Source organism: Mirounga leonina, unplaced genomic scaffold (assembly GCF_011800145.1).
Source record: "Mirounga leonina isolate KUSES-001 unplaced genomic scaffold, KU_Mleo_1.0 Mir_114, whole genome shotgun sequence".
NCBI classification, from domain to species: domain Eukaryota; kingdom Metazoa; phylum Chordata; class Mammalia; order Carnivora; family Phocidae; genus Mirounga; species Mirounga leonina.
Window position 1 is genome coordinate 44,495,762 of NW_023270265.1, and position 16,109 is coordinate 44,511,870.

At 46.4% G+C, this 16,109-nt stretch overlaps 1 protein-coding gene across 1 annotated transcript; it reads right to left on the reverse strand.

Annotated features, from left to right (window-relative positions):
* Window positions 1–866: 866 nt before the first annotated feature.
* Window positions 867–13,319, reverse strand: NSMCE4A (NSE4 homolog A, SMC5-SMC6 complex component). Its single transcript, XM_035030465.1, has 11 exons — window positions 12,933–13,319; window positions 12,160–12,237; window positions 10,103–10,233; window positions 8,130–8,281; window positions 6,113–6,212; window positions 5,329–5,419; window positions 4,383–4,477; window positions 2,859–2,907; window positions 2,036–2,130; window positions 1,854–1,939; window positions 867–1,035 (listed from the first exon to the last, which is right to left on the reverse strand). The coding sequence occupies exons 1-10, from the start codon at window positions 13,222–13,224 to the stop codon at window positions 1,865–1,867; spliced, it is 1,158 nt and encodes a 385-aa protein (XP_034886356.1). The 5' UTR covers window positions 13,225–13,319; the 3' UTR covers window positions 867–1,035; window positions 1,854–1,864.
* Window positions 13,320–16,109: the final 2,790 nt, after the last annotated feature.

Here is a 16,109-nt window from a genome sequence, read left to right on the forward strand (position 1 = left end):
TGGAGCCCGATGCAGGGCCTGACCCAGGACCCTGAGATCATGACCTAAACCGAAATCAAGAGTCCGACGCTTAACCGACTGAGCCACCCGGGCTCCCCTCCAGGAGTGGATCTTTATGTGTCAAATGCACAGCATTCAACCCTGGGATCGAACTATTTGAGAAGGAATCACCAATTTGGCCTAAAACAGCCCCCGGGGAATGCTGGGAATGGAGGTGTTCCTCTGCCCGGGTTCCAGGACGGCCAGAAGGGGAGAGCACCTGTGATCCTTGTTCAAAGAAGAGACAGGACAGTAACTAAGGGTCACGACAGTTGTTTTACGATGAGAGATAACCGTGGTTGAAGGGAAAGCACTAGGTATGGAGGGTGGCGGACACACCTGAGCACCAGGAAGGGCTGGGACCCAGGGAAGGAGGATGTAGAAAGCTGGGGAGTGGGAAAGGGAACCAGAGAGAGACAAAAAAACATCAAGGCCAGGCCTGAAGGGCCAGCAAAGATGGGCAGCCCGGGAGTAGCACCATCCACCCCGCTGGATGGTTTTCCTCTTTGGGATTTGTGCAGAGAGGACTACTGCTGGGGACAGGTATCCAGCCTGGCCTGGCAGAGGAGAGGGCTAAAGAGTTTCCTGTGAGTAAATCACAGGCTGCAACCTATAAAATGGCTGATATGTGACTGCATTTTACCTACAAGAACAACAATTTCGTATAGTTCAACCTAAGATTTGTGGACTTGACCAGCTAACTTTACAGCTAGAGAACCATAATGATATACAGGCCATAACAACCTAACTAAAAAAGTTTTAATGGGACAGGACTGGAGAAAGGACAAACTCTGGCATGATGGGAAAATGAAAAGTAACTACAATTATTTGTGAAGATGGCAGTGAATTTCCTTTAATCAAAGACAACCATGACAAATTCATTAACTATCAAAAGCTACATTTTACTAAAAACAATCTGTCTTTAAAAATGTTTAATCATACAGTATATACAATACATGCTGCTTTCGTCTTTCGATTTCACTATCCATTTGAGTCCTAAAAGAGGGAAAAATAGCTGGTTAACAGTTTATAAATGATAAAATGAATCAAAAGTTCACCTGATATACATAAATAGGATCTAATAACTAGTCCCTTCTCTCTGAATAGAGCCCCAGGCCACGCATATTATATACCTTATGTCTGTTCTGTTTCCCTCAGTTATCTTGGAACAAAAGAAGCTCAGTTAATTGAGGTGCATATTAAGAGTTTACGTTAAGTATTAAAAGCTAATTTGAAACTCTCAAAATTATAGAAAATTTGAGCTAAAAAAAAAAAACCCTTAAGGATCTAATTCAAAATCCCCCCATTTTACAGACAGATTTGTAGACAAAATGAAGCTGAGTGAGATTAAGTGATCTGCTCAGTGATTTTAAACGAAGGGGATGGAGCAAAGAGAATACAGGTCTTCTGACTCCCACCCACAGCAAATGCCCGATCATCACGAAGATTTCCTTCTAGCATGTTCTACTTCATAAAAATAAAGAAGTGTTTCACAGCGTAACTCAGATTTCAGAAATGCCCATTTACTGACATCATTCCAGGTAATTCTGTCCTAATTCTCCTTTTCTACTTCATAGCTGTAAAACAAGCAAATCAGATCGGACGGTGATGGGAGGGTTCAATATTCTACTTAACCGAAGTAATCCGGAGAAGGGGACTTGCAGCCTCTAGGCCCAAAGTTGCCTTTCTCACAGGCACACACAGTTCTAAGAATGGGGCACTAGAGGGAGGCAAATCCCAATTTCACCCGAATGAAGAAAAGGAAGATGGTCTGGAATGCTAATTAACATTTAATAACACATAGGAAGGACTACCTTTGCTGGCGTCAAGCGCTTAGCCTCTGCTGGCTCTGGCTTGAAGCAATCACAGGCTCTGAAATCTCAAAGGTCTTCACGATCTCCTGGCAGAGAACAAAGAACATTTGGGGACTGGGTTTACCGCAAACGAAGCGGGAGCGGGAAGCAGAACTACCCGGGGGCAACATGCAGAGCTTTACCTCCCAGTCACGGTAACTCAAAGCTATGATTCCTTGATTCCTAATTTGGGTGTTTTGGTCAATTCCCTCACTTTCTTCATTAATATTAACAGGCTCTGTTTGAAAGACAAAAGTTTTCAAAGGTTATCAAATCGCAAGAGGTACTCTGAACAGAAACTGATGAGAAGGAATGAACCTGTATCGAAGACACTTATAATATTACATACTTATTATGATTCCGTGCATCACTGATGTGTTAAGAGTGTTATTACGGTAGTAAGTAATCCATTTGCTTCCATTAAAAAAAAGTACCTCCCGTAGTAGAGTTACACGTGGCAATCATTTGAAAACTTCTGCATTTCCACCTACCAACCTCAGAGCTGAGCCCTAGTGAGTCCAAGAGAAATTGAGAACTATTAAAGTACCAATCAGGGCAATAAAAATACTTGACGCTCTACAGGGGACCTTAGAAAGAAAGGACTCACTGAGCTGGTGAAATTATTCACCTAAGACAGATCCTCTCGAGGAGAAGAGAGGGAGGTGGCTTCAGGGAAAGAACAGAAGGAAGAAAAGTACAACAGCAACTAGAATTACAAACATTCTCAGAACTGGAGGGACTTTCTTGTTAATCTTGAGGGCAGATGTTGAGTCAATGATGCAGATGAACCCCCTCATTTTAACTGATGACCATGTTTGCAGTATTTCAGTTAGTTGAGCAAGATAGAGCACTGTAAAAGTTACCTAAAATGCAAACTCGGTTACATTCAGGAAACTGCATTTCATGAACTCGAATAACACATACATTTTCTCTAAAACTAATTTTTCTTAACATAGTATCATTTACCTATTATTGGCAGTCGGTCTTGGTCAAGCTTTATTCTTGCAAAACCATCCTAAAACACAAACATAATTTTAGATTTAGATTCAAAAGCCGATTTAAAAAATTACATTCAAAACCTATCATCATTGGATAAAAAACATTATTAATTAGAAAACTCCATATCCCATGGGGCACCTGGGTAGTGTAGTCGGTTAAGCGTTCGACTTGATTTCGGCTCAGGTCATGATCTCAGGGTCATGAGATTGAGCCCCACACTAGGCTCCATGCTCAGCAGGGAGTCTGCTGGATATTCTCTCTCCGCCTCTCCCCGCTTTCTCTCTCTCTCAAAAAACAAACAAACAAACCTCCATATCCCAGACAATCAAAATGTACTGTAACAATAATGAGGAGATTATGTGGATAAGACTTTACGTTGGGGCATCCTTCAGGTTTCTCATCAGTCTCCATCCTGAGGATCTCCTAAATAAAACTGTAACTGGCTTGGCTCTTAAAACTTGGCTCTTAAATGTGATTCATGCATATTTTTGGACACTCGGCATTTTATTATGCATAACTCATCATTTACTGCTGACAAAATATGCCTTTGTTATCATTTCTGGGAAAATACTTTGGTCGAGAAAAGATTTTTCCTGAGGTTAAAATCAAATTCATCATCCATGAGCGGGAGTGCAACCTGTTATAAGACTAAAGACAGTTGAAAGCAAATTTCCATAGTATTATTTCTGAGTAGGGGTTTTTTTTTTTTTTTTAACCTCTATTTTGAAATAATTTCAAATTGAAAGGGCTACAAGGCTACTATAAAGACCGCTCATATATTCTTTCCCCAGCTTTACCATCTGTTCAAGTTTTGCCACGTTATTTCCCCCTCTACATACGTATTAGGAATTCTCATGAGAAAATAAGTGATAGACAACCTGCTCCCTTTCCTTAATACTTTCAGTGTATGTTTCTTGACAAGAACAAGATCTTTCCTTACAAGACAACTATCAAATTTGGGAAATTTAACATTTATACCATACTGTTATCTAATCTATAGTTCCATATTCAAATTTTGTCAATTCGTTCTGTAAATTCCTAAAATGTAAAAGCAAGCACACAGTTTTTTTTAAGTTTATTATGTTTAGTAATCTCTATAGCCAATGTGGGGCTCACACTCACAACTCTGAGATTAAGAGTCGCACACTCCACCGACTGAGCCAGCCAGGCGCCCACACAAATTTTCAGCTAGTTTCTTCTGCCTGTGCGCCAATGTTTTGCGACAACGGGTCTACCATACATACCAGTTAGTACAAATACCTTTGCCAGCTCCCATCCACAGCTTTTATTATTTACCCCCCTTTTTTTGAGAGAGAAACAGAGCGAGTAAGAGCAGGGTCCACGCAGAGCTGGACAGAGGGCTCGCCTGAGATCATGACCTGAGCCGAAATCAAGAGACGTTTAACTGACCGACTGAGCCACCCAGGCACCCCTATTATTTACCCTTTTAAGAGCTATAAAAGAAAGAAGAGAAATGATCTTAAATCTTACCCTTATAATGAAGGAAACATGAAAGATGTTTTCCACTGTTCGGGGGAAAGAATGTGGATCAACCACAAAGTCAAAGAAGGACATAGGAGTATCAGCTATAGACAAAAGAGGAAAAAAAATTCTTCAAAACAGGAAAGATGATTTTTGCCAATTAGTAAGACCAATATTCTGTGTTAGCAGAGGAAGGAAATGGGCACTCAAACTTTCGCGGGAGTGAAAACTGATTTAGCCCTTCCGGGGGGCAATGTAACATACCTATTAAAAATATGTATGTCCACTGATCTGGCAACCCGCCTCTCAAAATCTGTCCTACAGAAATATCAGCGTGTGTGCACAAAGTTGTGTACCCAGATTTCCCACTGCAGTGGGTTTCACAAGAATAAAATGCTACAAAGAACTTAGTCGTCCACCCACGGAGGACACAGCCATACGATGGGAATCACTGAAGAGAATAAGGGGGATCTGGATGTACGGATATGGAAGAATGTCCACGTGGAAAACTCATGGTGCAGAAGAATGTATTATGATTAGCTTTGAAAAAAGCAAAAAACCAACAAAAATCCCCAACTTACTTATGTGCAAAGTCACGTGACGGACATAAACGTAAGATCTGAAAGTATACAAGCACATCATACAGATGGCTGCCTCTGGGGAGCGAGGGAACAGGTACTCAGCTCTACCCCTTCTATGGCACCTTTTATTTTGTAACAGAGAAAACACCCCATCTTTTAAAAGCAAGAATGGAAAGTTACTTTGCCAATACTCTCACATGGGATTGCTAAAGGAGAAGCTGAATTAAACACACATGCCAAAAAAGAATCAAAATGATTCAAACATTACATAAAACTGAAAATGCTTTTTAAAAAAAATAACTTCTGACTGCGAGTGATGTGTGTCTAACTGATAAATACAAATTGCTCTACTTTGAACTTGGTATCATACTTACGATCTTCTCGAAAATACGTTTGCAACAATCCCAAAATTCTTTCCACTTCTTTTTCTGTTGCTTCTTGATGAGATTCTTCCATTTCATTTAACTGAAAATATAAAGTCATTACCAAGCAGACTGACCTACTTGCCTGCTCATTCACGTTTTCTGCTCTCTGACACATCTAAACTCCTCTAGCTGTCTTTTACTGGGGGACTGCTAGCAGTTTTTATCCTCATCTTAAAATTTCAAGTTAAAAAAAAGATTGTCTAGTTTCAGTAACATTTTTTATATTAACTTTTTAATGGAGGAGTAACATTACCAAATCAACCATTTTCAGGTTGAACATAAATAGCAAAATACAAATAGCGCAGTTTAGAATAGTGATTCTCAACTGAAAGTGATTTTGCCTCCTGGGACATCTGCCACTATCTGGAGATGTTTTTGGTTGTCACAACTGGGAGGGGAGGCTACTGGCCCCTAATGGGGAGAAGCCAAGGATGCTACAGAGCATCCTACAACACACCCGACAGCCTCTCACAACAGAGAAGGATCCAGCTCCCAATGTTGATGGTGCCGAGCCTAAAAACCCCTGGTTTGGGAGAACTGATCCAAACTACAGACATGAATTAAAACTAAGACAAGGGGTTAATCCAATCAAATGTTTAAAAGCTGCAATTATTTAAGTAATTATTTAATGAACCAAACCTGACTCTAGACCCTAAAGCTTGGAAAGATGGCCAGATTGCCCGTATATTGTATGAATAGCTGCTGTAACCTGAGGTGTTTTTAAAAAACAAACCTGGTCAGGCATTGTCTTCTTCTCTTCTGTCGTGGGACCTTTTCTTGGACGATCACTTCGTGGCTTTGGCACAGGGAACTCTCCTTGTATTGAACCCAACCTAATGAAAAATATGCTTTCATGTCTTTTTTTATTTGTTTTTTAAACAAACTGGTTGCACTAACTGGAAGCAGTTCCCACGGAAATGGTCGAATTCAGACCAGGCTCCAGTGATATACGAACTGACATTGGACCAAAACTCTTGTCAGGTTTGTGACATCCTCTCTGCTCCCTTTGTGTGTCTCAAAGAACTCCCAGGAGCTTTACTCAACCACAGATACCCCCTCAAATGCCTTCCTATTTTGCTCTCAACAGTAAACCGGTAAATATGCCTGTCGTCTTCCCAGCTAGCCTACTGTCTCTTTGGCAAAGCCAACTTCAGATCAGTGGGAAGGCTGAAGGTGTGGGAAAGGGGAACAAAGAGCTCCACGGGGGTTAAAAGCCTTTGGACTAGGGGTGCTAAGGCCGAGGCTCCCAGCCTACGACAACAGAACACACCCCACACCTGTCTCAGAAGGACAGGTCAAACAGAAGCCATGGAATTCTTTCCCCCTTTGTACTCTCTACGCCCCTTAAAAAAAGCCCTACTGCAGACTTAAGCTACAGTAATAGATGTACCATGCAGAGGCCAAGGCCCCGAGAACATGGACCCATATGGTCCCTAAGCTCGAGGAGCTCAAAGCATGCAGTGTAGATGGACGGATCCAAATCCACACACACACACACACACACACACACACACACACATCCATTTCAACATAATACGGTAGATCCTACAGTGCTGTCCTAGAGTAATCCTCAAGTGCTCTGAGAGCACGGGGGCAGAGATCTACCCAGACACGGGAGTGATCGGGCTGGGATCTCTGATCTTACAATGATACCTCTGTCTGGAGAAGTTACTGGAAGCTTCCAAGTTAGGGCCTGGGAGAGGAGCAAACCTTCCCAGATGGAAAAGACGGGGAAGAGACTGGAAGCCAAAGTAACAGCAAGTGCAAGGGCACAAAGCTGTAAGCAGTTCACTGTGGACGCAGGCTGTGCTGGATGAGGAGAGAAAGTTTAAGGCACAGCACCCCAGCTGCATTTAGATCCTGGGATTTATGACAGAGCCTGGAGCTCAAAAGCAAAGAACAGAGATTTGGACTTCATCCTGTAACAAAGAAGCCTGATCTTTACGCTGACATGTACGCAGTGGTTCTGGGCAGATGCGTGGCCCCACACCTGTGCATCTCCAAAGCCTTCTCGCTGAGGTACCGCCGCCCTCCAGAGCTTTGGGAGGGTGAACTGGAGTAGACAGATGCCCAGGAGCTGGAGCATGTAAGGGAGAAACAACTGGGTGGCTGCCCCAGAGAATGTATCTGCTGGGGGTCACAACCAATGTCTCTGAAGGTGGTCTTACAAAAGAACCAGTAAGGGCTATTCTTCGTTCCTCCAAAAGGGCTGGGCTAGGAAATTAGGACGGAAGCTAAACTGAGTATGAAGATAAACTTTTCAAAAGTAGAGTGGTTTCCAAAAAAATGGGGTGGGCAGTTTATGTGAGTGACTCAAGCAGGCTTCCAGTACAAGTCAGTGACCATCCAACAGGAAATTACAATGAATGGCACTTGACATACGTTAGTAAAATCTTAAAAGACCCTCCATAAGAGGTATCATCCTCCTACAGGATAAGGGTTAAAGACGACAAAACAAAGCCAGACATTATGCCCCAGACCCAGAGCCTCACACACTAGAAAAGAAGGGAGCCAGCAGGGCCCTGTGGTAAGCGGTTCTGGCCCACAGCCTTTTCTGCTTAAATTAAGCAGGATAAGGTTCCATCCACATCGAGATTTTATGGGCTTTTCGGTCAAAATTTAGAAAAATATCCACACAATGGCATCCTGATTGTCACCGCCACCCTACCAGATAATTCTTGTTCCTACTATAACAAAACAACTTAAGGTTTACAAATGGCTGGTCTGACCGATTTTTAAAATAATCTTACAGAAAGTGGAATGTATGGGTTTTATTAAAGGTGTTTTCTGCTGTTTTGCCTGATATTTTCCAGGAGTCATAGACTATGAATTCAAAATCAGAACTATCTTCATCACGGATGAGTTCTTCAGCTTCTAGCGGATTTACACCCATATGTGTCAGCTACAAAAATGAAGGGAAACAAAAAACCCCAGTTAAGCCACAGGCAATCATTCACCACATCCAATAATGTCTATCACTAAACTTGAAGAGGCCAGAGGCAAAAAAGCCTGTTCAGTGCCCTAACACGTTGGCTACATTTCGTATTATACAAATAATCTTATATAAACCCCACCTTTCAAAGGTAGAAATACTAGAAGGAATGAATCCTTAGTCCATCAAAGTATTAGGAAAGCTGTACCAACATACAAATCTGAAATCACATCCCAAATCAAAGGCTCCAGGACAGAACAGGCAAGTTTAGCGGGCTTTTGGATTTTCGTTTTTAGCCAACCTCCTAGAGACCTCTCTCCAGCTTGTGTCTCAGTACATCCAAAGAGCAGTGGCCTAGAGTCAGAGGATTGCTCATCTTACCACTGCCTTCCTGGGAAGAGTTGCTAGAAGTCTAATAATTCTCTTATCCCATACTATCTCACAGAAAATCAAAGCACCCTGATTACATTATGAAATTATAAAATGCCTACAAGTTATCAAATTAAAACAGTAATATCAAACATAAACAATAATCAAAAAGCCCTCGGGAAGCTTGCCCCTATTAATAAAAGCAATCAAACTCTGAAGAGAGGCTGCAAGAGCCCGATCAGAGACATAAGGTCAGCAAGCCTCTGCGCCCCCCCCATCCCCCACTACTGCACGCATAAGGAGGACGTGTCCGTTTCTGTCTGGTCAAATCTACCCATCTTTGCCTTATAGTACCTATACTTGATGAATTCGGAAGGGGCTTCCCCACCCAGCGATTTCAAAGCTGTAATTTAGGGTTTTACCCTGAATGCCTTAAGACTTCCAGAATTTGCTCCGATTTGTTAAAGTACACATCTCACCTGGATAAATACCAGTAATTTAAAAAAAGATAACCCAGTATATGGTCACTTTATTTATTCAGCTATACATGAGTGTGCATTTTCCAAATGCATTATACCTCACAGTAAAAAAAGTTAAAAGAGAGAAAATTTTAAGGTTTTAAATTTAAGTTAAATTTCAATTTTAAACCATTTAAGGTTTTAAAAACAACAGGAAATTCATCTGCCTCCTGCCTTTACAAAAGAATTAATTTATCTGGGCCGGTCTCCTGGTACTAAATCATTTTAATAACCATTTAACAAACTTTCAGGCAGAAATTCAAAGTCCTAGCACAAATGCTAGGACAGAGGTTAGCTCAGAGTGGAACCAAAAACAGAAAAAAAAAAAAATCACAACATAGTAAAATGCAAGGTCAGCCTCATTGTGCTTTTTTAAAGAAAAGTTTAAAAATTTTAGGTAACAACCATTCAAAGAAAGGTGAATAAAACAACAAAAAGACCCACAAAAAAGCAAAACCCCAAGCATATTCATATGGTTCCAAGATATTGTTATATTGTTAAGGACTGATGAAAACATGCTCCCCCACCAGGCCTAACTCCTCTCCAGCTGAGCCCTGCCACCTGCAGGGTGGGTCCTGCCCAGACCAGGACAAAAGCCTGGGGTCACTGAGAATGAAAAAATGGCCATTTGTAAATAAATGTAGCACCCAGAGTCTTAGAATGCTAAGAGATTTTTAAACCTCTAAGCTGCCATCCTAAATTCCTCCACAGGGCTCCCCTGTCATTGTTTAACTTGGTGAGATCTCTTTGGAGGAAATCTGAGACATGCCCCCCCCCCCGGGCCCCCCAAAAAAGGAAAAAGGAAGTGAAATCCCTTTGCATACAGATCTAAGCAAAGTAGATAGTTATACAATATGTGACATGGGAAACATTTTTTATTAAGATTCTGTAGCTTTGAACTTACTAGAGTTTCAACATATCTTAACATATCAAATGAGTTAAGATCAGAATGCAGCTGCTTTGCTTTCTCTTTGCCCAAATCTGAAGCCAGAACAAGAAACTGGGCGTCCAGGACTGCTTCTCTTGCTCGGGACACTATTCAGAAAAGAAGGAAAATACACATTACTAAAAACCCATTATTCACAGGGATTTTCTTGAAATTTCCACCTACTTGACATTTCCCACTGGACCAAAAAAAAAAAAAAAAAATCCTCAAACATACCCATGTCCCTCTAAAACCTGGCTCCTCTACCCAACCCACCAAAATCTGGAGTCAGAGCTGACCAGTCCTCCTAAAAGCCACTCTCCCTCTGGGGTCCTGCTCCTGTGAACTGAGCCACCAGCTCTTCATAGCTCTGGTTCAACAAAGCCTCTCTCCTCTCCCACACCAGCTTTTCCCTCTGACCCCAGGAGCCCATCCTTGCCACGATTCCCACCTGTGCGGAGGTAAGTCAAAAGGCAGGCCCACTCCATGTAAGGCAGGGTGGCTTGCTGAGCATCAAGAGTAGGAGTGCGGGCTGGGCGGGCAGCCTAGGACTCCCGCCCCCCCCACCCCACTCCCCCAGAGTCAGCACAGGCCACCACGTCAACAGCCTACCGCAGGGCAGCGACTCTGAGGATGGGTGACCCAAAAACGTTTGACAGAGGACCCAGGACTTAAGCTATAGAGAGAAAAAGATTTCAACAGGAGACAAGAAGCGAATGGGGCAGGGAAACTGAGGAGGAAGCGGGGGAGGGGAGGGACAGGCCCTTTGGAGTTAAGAGCAGTCCTGAGGGGCCCCGGGGAAGGGGGAAAAGTGCTCTGGGAATACCTGGAAAGGCAGACTGGAAAGGGAGCCAAGAAGAGGGTAACAGGGCAACGCTCAAATACAGAAACACCTGGGCCTGGCTCCCTCCTGAGGCCTTTTCACTTGGATCCCCCACTTCCTGAACCCGCCGCAGGCTGCTGAACTTGCGGACTGCGGGTTCTGTTTGTATACATCATTTTTCTCCCATTTTATTTCGGAAGCGAGGCTGCGGAAGTGACCACGGGTGAGAGAGGGCAGCAGGGGCCGGGGCTGGAGGCTCGTTCCTGGGCTGCCCCAGGGCCTTGCCCACCGGCCTCCCAGCGCGGCTGGAGAGGAAAGTGCAGACTTCTCGGTCACAGATGGCTTTGAGGCCTCCACCAAGTTAAAACCATGAACGCCAAGGATCTAGAATTCTGTTTGCTGAGCGACTCCCGGAGCCCAGCTGAGTGAGAGAACTTCGCCTTAGTGAGGTGACCCGGTCAGCAGGGCGGAATCAGCCGAGGGGGAGGCCATGTGTGGCTCAGGAACTAATAAGATGCACAGTAAAACCGCAAGGGCGTTGAGGGGGTCCAGAGGAACCTTGAGAGACCGACTGGGAGTCCAGGAGTGAAGAGAAGACAGAGCTAAGGACGGTGGAGGAGGGATTTAACCAGGTGGTGGGGAAACGCCCAGTTCTGGAAGGATTCAAATGCGATTTACCAAATGTGGGAGACCCCACTTGGGGAACAGCGAGGAGGCTGTGACCAGAGCTAGAAGGACACTCACTTGAGAACAGGCAGACACAAAAACGTTAACGGCGGGCAACAGGTAAGCCATTAGTCATAACTAGCACATGGCTAGAGGTAAAGCTTCTGGTCCTCAAAGACCTCGGAGAACCGTGTTCTGTTCAACAAATGCATCCTGGGAACCCAGCAGCCAATACCATAGACAGAGAAAAGGTAACACATGCAAACTCCTCAACCCTGAACAAGCAACGGACCACCTGGTGGGGGGGGGGGGCTTGTTGAAACACGCTGCTGGCTGCACCCCCAGAATCTCTCATAAAGCCTTCAGGGCGCCTGAGGGGAGTTAAAGCAGAATTACCACTACAACGAAAAAACTTCCCACACCAGTAAAGCACTATGACAATATGTGGGAATTGTGTGATGTCAATAATTTGGCTCTTATATAAAACTAGTTAAAATTACTCTAAAACTTATAATAAAAAGCACTCATATATAAAATAACGAATTACCTCCATTAAACAGAGTGTTGGCCTCTTCAAGGACTTCTGTTAATTTGTCGCTGGCATTCAGTATATCCTCCCGGTTTTCTATGTAAAAAAATACAAGGTTTGGGAAATGTGCGCATCAGGCACTCGCAGTCCGCGACGAAGCGATCACCTGCAGGACAGCCAAGCCCGGCCCCCTGCTCCCCCGGGTGTGTGTGTGGGGGGCGGATTACTTCACACATCTCCATCTTTTTAACCCAAGTGGCTCGCACTTAAAGGTAAGCAGCATGAACTTTAAAAGGGGCCCGGCTGCCTTTACCCTTCACCCAAGGGGCTCCACAGCTCCTGCAGCCCCTGAGGAGCGCTCCGAAGGGCGGTTCCCAAACTTTGCAAGCCAGGGGCCCCTAGAGGGCCACCCGACGGATGGGCGGGCCTCCCCGAGTTTCAGAGTGGGTAGGTCCGGGGTGCGGCCCGAGGACTGGCATTTCTGACAGCTCCCTGGTGGCGCTGCCCCCCCCCCCCGCCCCCCCCCCCCCCCGGTCCCGCCGCCTGCCAGAAAAGACGCCCGGGGCCCCGCGTCCCGCCGCCGCCGCCGCCGCCCCTTCCCGGCCGTGCCGGCCCCTCGGGGCCCGCGCGCCCCCGCCAAGGTCGCGCAGCTCGCTCCCCGCGACGGCGCGGGGCCGCCTCGCGAGCCAATGGAGGCGCGGCCAGGCGGCGCGGGCCGGCCCGGGCGCCGTTGACCAGCCGGGCCGCGCGGGCCTGCGTCCGCCAGCTGCCCCGCCCGCGCCCCGCCTTACGTTGGACCGAGTTGATGAGCGCCCGGTACTGATGGCGGATCTGGCGGCACAGGCCGTGGTCGGTCTCCGCCTCCAGGCTCGCCGGGTCCACCATCTCGTCCCCGGAATCCGACGGCTCCGTCTCCTCCAGGCTCGGGCGCTCCGGGGCCTCCCTGCGCTCGGGCGCGGCGCCGCGGCGGGACCCGGGCGACAGCGGGGACCGCGAGCGGGAGCGGGAGCGGGTGCGATCCCGGTGCGGGTCGCGGCCCCGGCCCCGGCCCTCGGACCGGCGGCCGCTGCTGTCCCCGGACATCGCCGCCAACCCGCCGTGCAACTTCGGTGCGGCGGAAGTTCGCGCCAGAAACTGAAACCCCTGCTCGGCGCGAGCGCCTGCTCCCCGCGGAACGCGGCTCCCGGGCCGGCGCCAGCGCACAGCGACGCCTCTGGCGGGAGGCCGGCGGCGGGCGCGGCGCGGGGCGCTTCCGAGGCGCGGCGGGGCCCGGCCCCGGCCCCGGCGCTGCGCTCCCCGCGCATTGGCTGCCCCGGGGGCCCGCCTCCCGAGCGGTGCGGGCCCACCCCGCCAGGCCTGCGTCTTCCCGGTGTCCCTGGCTCCCCGGGACCCGGCCACAGCCTGGCGACGTCAGGGCGCGCGGGGGCTGCGGCGCTCGAGCCCGGGAGACAGGAGAGGCGGCTCCGTGACCTTAGTTTCTCTGAGCCCTCACTGGGCGGGTCAGACGAGGTCCCTGTGCCTGTGGCAATCCCACGCGTGGTGAAGACAAGAGCAACAACTATCAGCGACAAAAATGGTCTTTCTCCCAGTAAACGCTCTGCTCACCGTCCCTTCTAAATACCGGCATCATGGCAGTTCATGTTCACAATTGGTTCTCAAACTAAAATCTTCTAAAATATCCTCGACAGGGTCCAAGACAGATGGAATTATATTCAGAAAACGTAGGAGTTTCATTCTTCGTGTTTCGGGTTTTGGGTTGTACTGCAAATGTCGTTTCCCAAAAGTTCTCTTTGGTGCTGAGAATACATTTTATTTTCTCAAAGGAACAATATTGTCGGCTGAGTTACTACTCAAGTCTACAAAAATACCCTTTTGTGCATGGTGCGCACTCAGCTGGAGGGAAGCACTATTCGCTGCCCCCCAGCAGCTGATACAGCCCACGAGCCCCACTTAACCTGGGTTCCAGAAGAGGTATCCTCTGATGCCTGCCTCACTGGATGAATGGTGATTGGCCTACGTGAGTCACGGTGATCTTATCCTCCTTCCTCTATGACTGGACTAGGGATGGGCATGTGATCCAGTTCTGATCAGTGAGAGGTGAAGGAGCTTCCCGAGTGGATGAAAAAGCCTCCAGAACAGAGAGCCTTTATCCCCAACCTCACTCCTTCTCTGAGACGCTGGTATGATGACCCGGTTCCAGGCATGATGGCAGCTGTCTACTCCTGATGAAGTGACAAGCATAGGAAAGAGCAGAATGCTAGGGGCAGTAGAAAGGAAGGATGGACATAGCTCAGCTGCAGAATAACTGCCTACCTCCAGCCTGTGTTAATCTCCTGTGTTCATTGTTTTGGGGTTATCACTTGCAGTTCAGTGCATTGGAACTGAGACAAATACTTAGCATTCTCCTAGGTGGAAATTCATTCCACGCTGCAGACAAAAATACCTGGAACATTTCATTCAATTTAACAAGCTTCTGGTGTGTACTAATGAGCTCCACAAACACAGGAGGTCACAAGGATGGCTCAGAGACTTGCCTTTGCCATCCATGGTCTCACGAGGAGACAGACATGAAAGTGATCCTAAGATTCATGTGGCGATACAAGGGATCCAGAAGCCAAAACAATCTTGAGAAAGAAGAACAAAGTTGGCAGGACTCACATCTCAATTCCAAAACTTACCTCAAAGCTGTAGTAATCAAGACTGTGTGGAGCTGGCGTAAGGATAAACATAGATCAATGGAATAAAATGAAAATTCCAGAAATAAACCTATTCATCTTTGGTCAATTGATTTTTTTTTTTACAAAGTTGCCAAGACAGTCCACTGGGGAAAGAGCAGTCCTTGCTACAATTGTGCTGGCACCATTGGATATTCATGCGGGGAAGAATGAAGTTGGCCCCTCCTTAATGCTATATACAAAAATGAACTCCGAATGGATGGGACGTAAATGTAAAAGCTAGTGTTATAAGAAATCTTAGAAGAATACGTAGGTATAAATCTTCGTGACCTTGGCTTAGGTAATGGTTTCCTAGGTACGACACCAAAAGCAGGAGCAACCGATGAAAAAAATAGATAAAGTGGAGCCCGGGTTTGTGGTAATTTGCAGCAATGGGAAGACATTACCCTTCCCGGGGCCTGAAGTGCCAGAGGGAAGAAGCAGTGTTACCAGAACCTGATGAGGGCTGAAGCCGTGGAGAAGGGGCCACCAGACAGGAGCTATGGTCCTAGAGGCATGCAGTCATGCCAAAAAAAGAGGAAGTGGGGGTAAAACACCTTGGTCTCTCTCTCCCAAACATCTCTTTGAATGATTTTACCTCCCATTGGCTAAGGCCAATGTAAAGCCAGTGGGCAAGAGAACCTGTGTGATACACTCCATAGATCAGTCTCTGGGCAGAGCAAGGCTAAGAAAGGTGGAGATCAATTTGATGTAAGGGTGGAAACAAATGGAGAATAACCCACATGATGGGTAAGAGGTATATCAGGGTCTATTTAGCTAGTTATAATAGAAGCGCCACTACAAGGCCTTAGCCAAAATAGTTACAATTTTCCTTGTGACACTGGAAGTCTAGAAGTAGGCAGTCCAGGATTAGTGAGTTGGCTTAATTACCTCAACCCAGAATGGGTACATGTCACTGCTGCTCGTAGTCTATTGGTCAGATCTGGTCACATGGCCTCAACCCCACCACAGGGGAGGCTGGGAGACATATCTTCTATTTCTCTGTTTCCCTATCCCTTCTTCTTTACTGTCAAAGCCCACTTTCCACCACAGAGGCCAAAAGACAAACAAACAAAACCAGATACTCATCTTCCCTCCCAGCTTCCCTCGTACCTGTGGCATGGAATATGACCCAATCTTGACCAAAAGGACTAAGGAGAAGTCTGTTGAAAGTCTTCTCGAAAATATTTTTTCCACAGTAAAAATAGACACTGAAAGGAAATGCCCCTCTTTAGCCAAACGTTGTCATGCCCA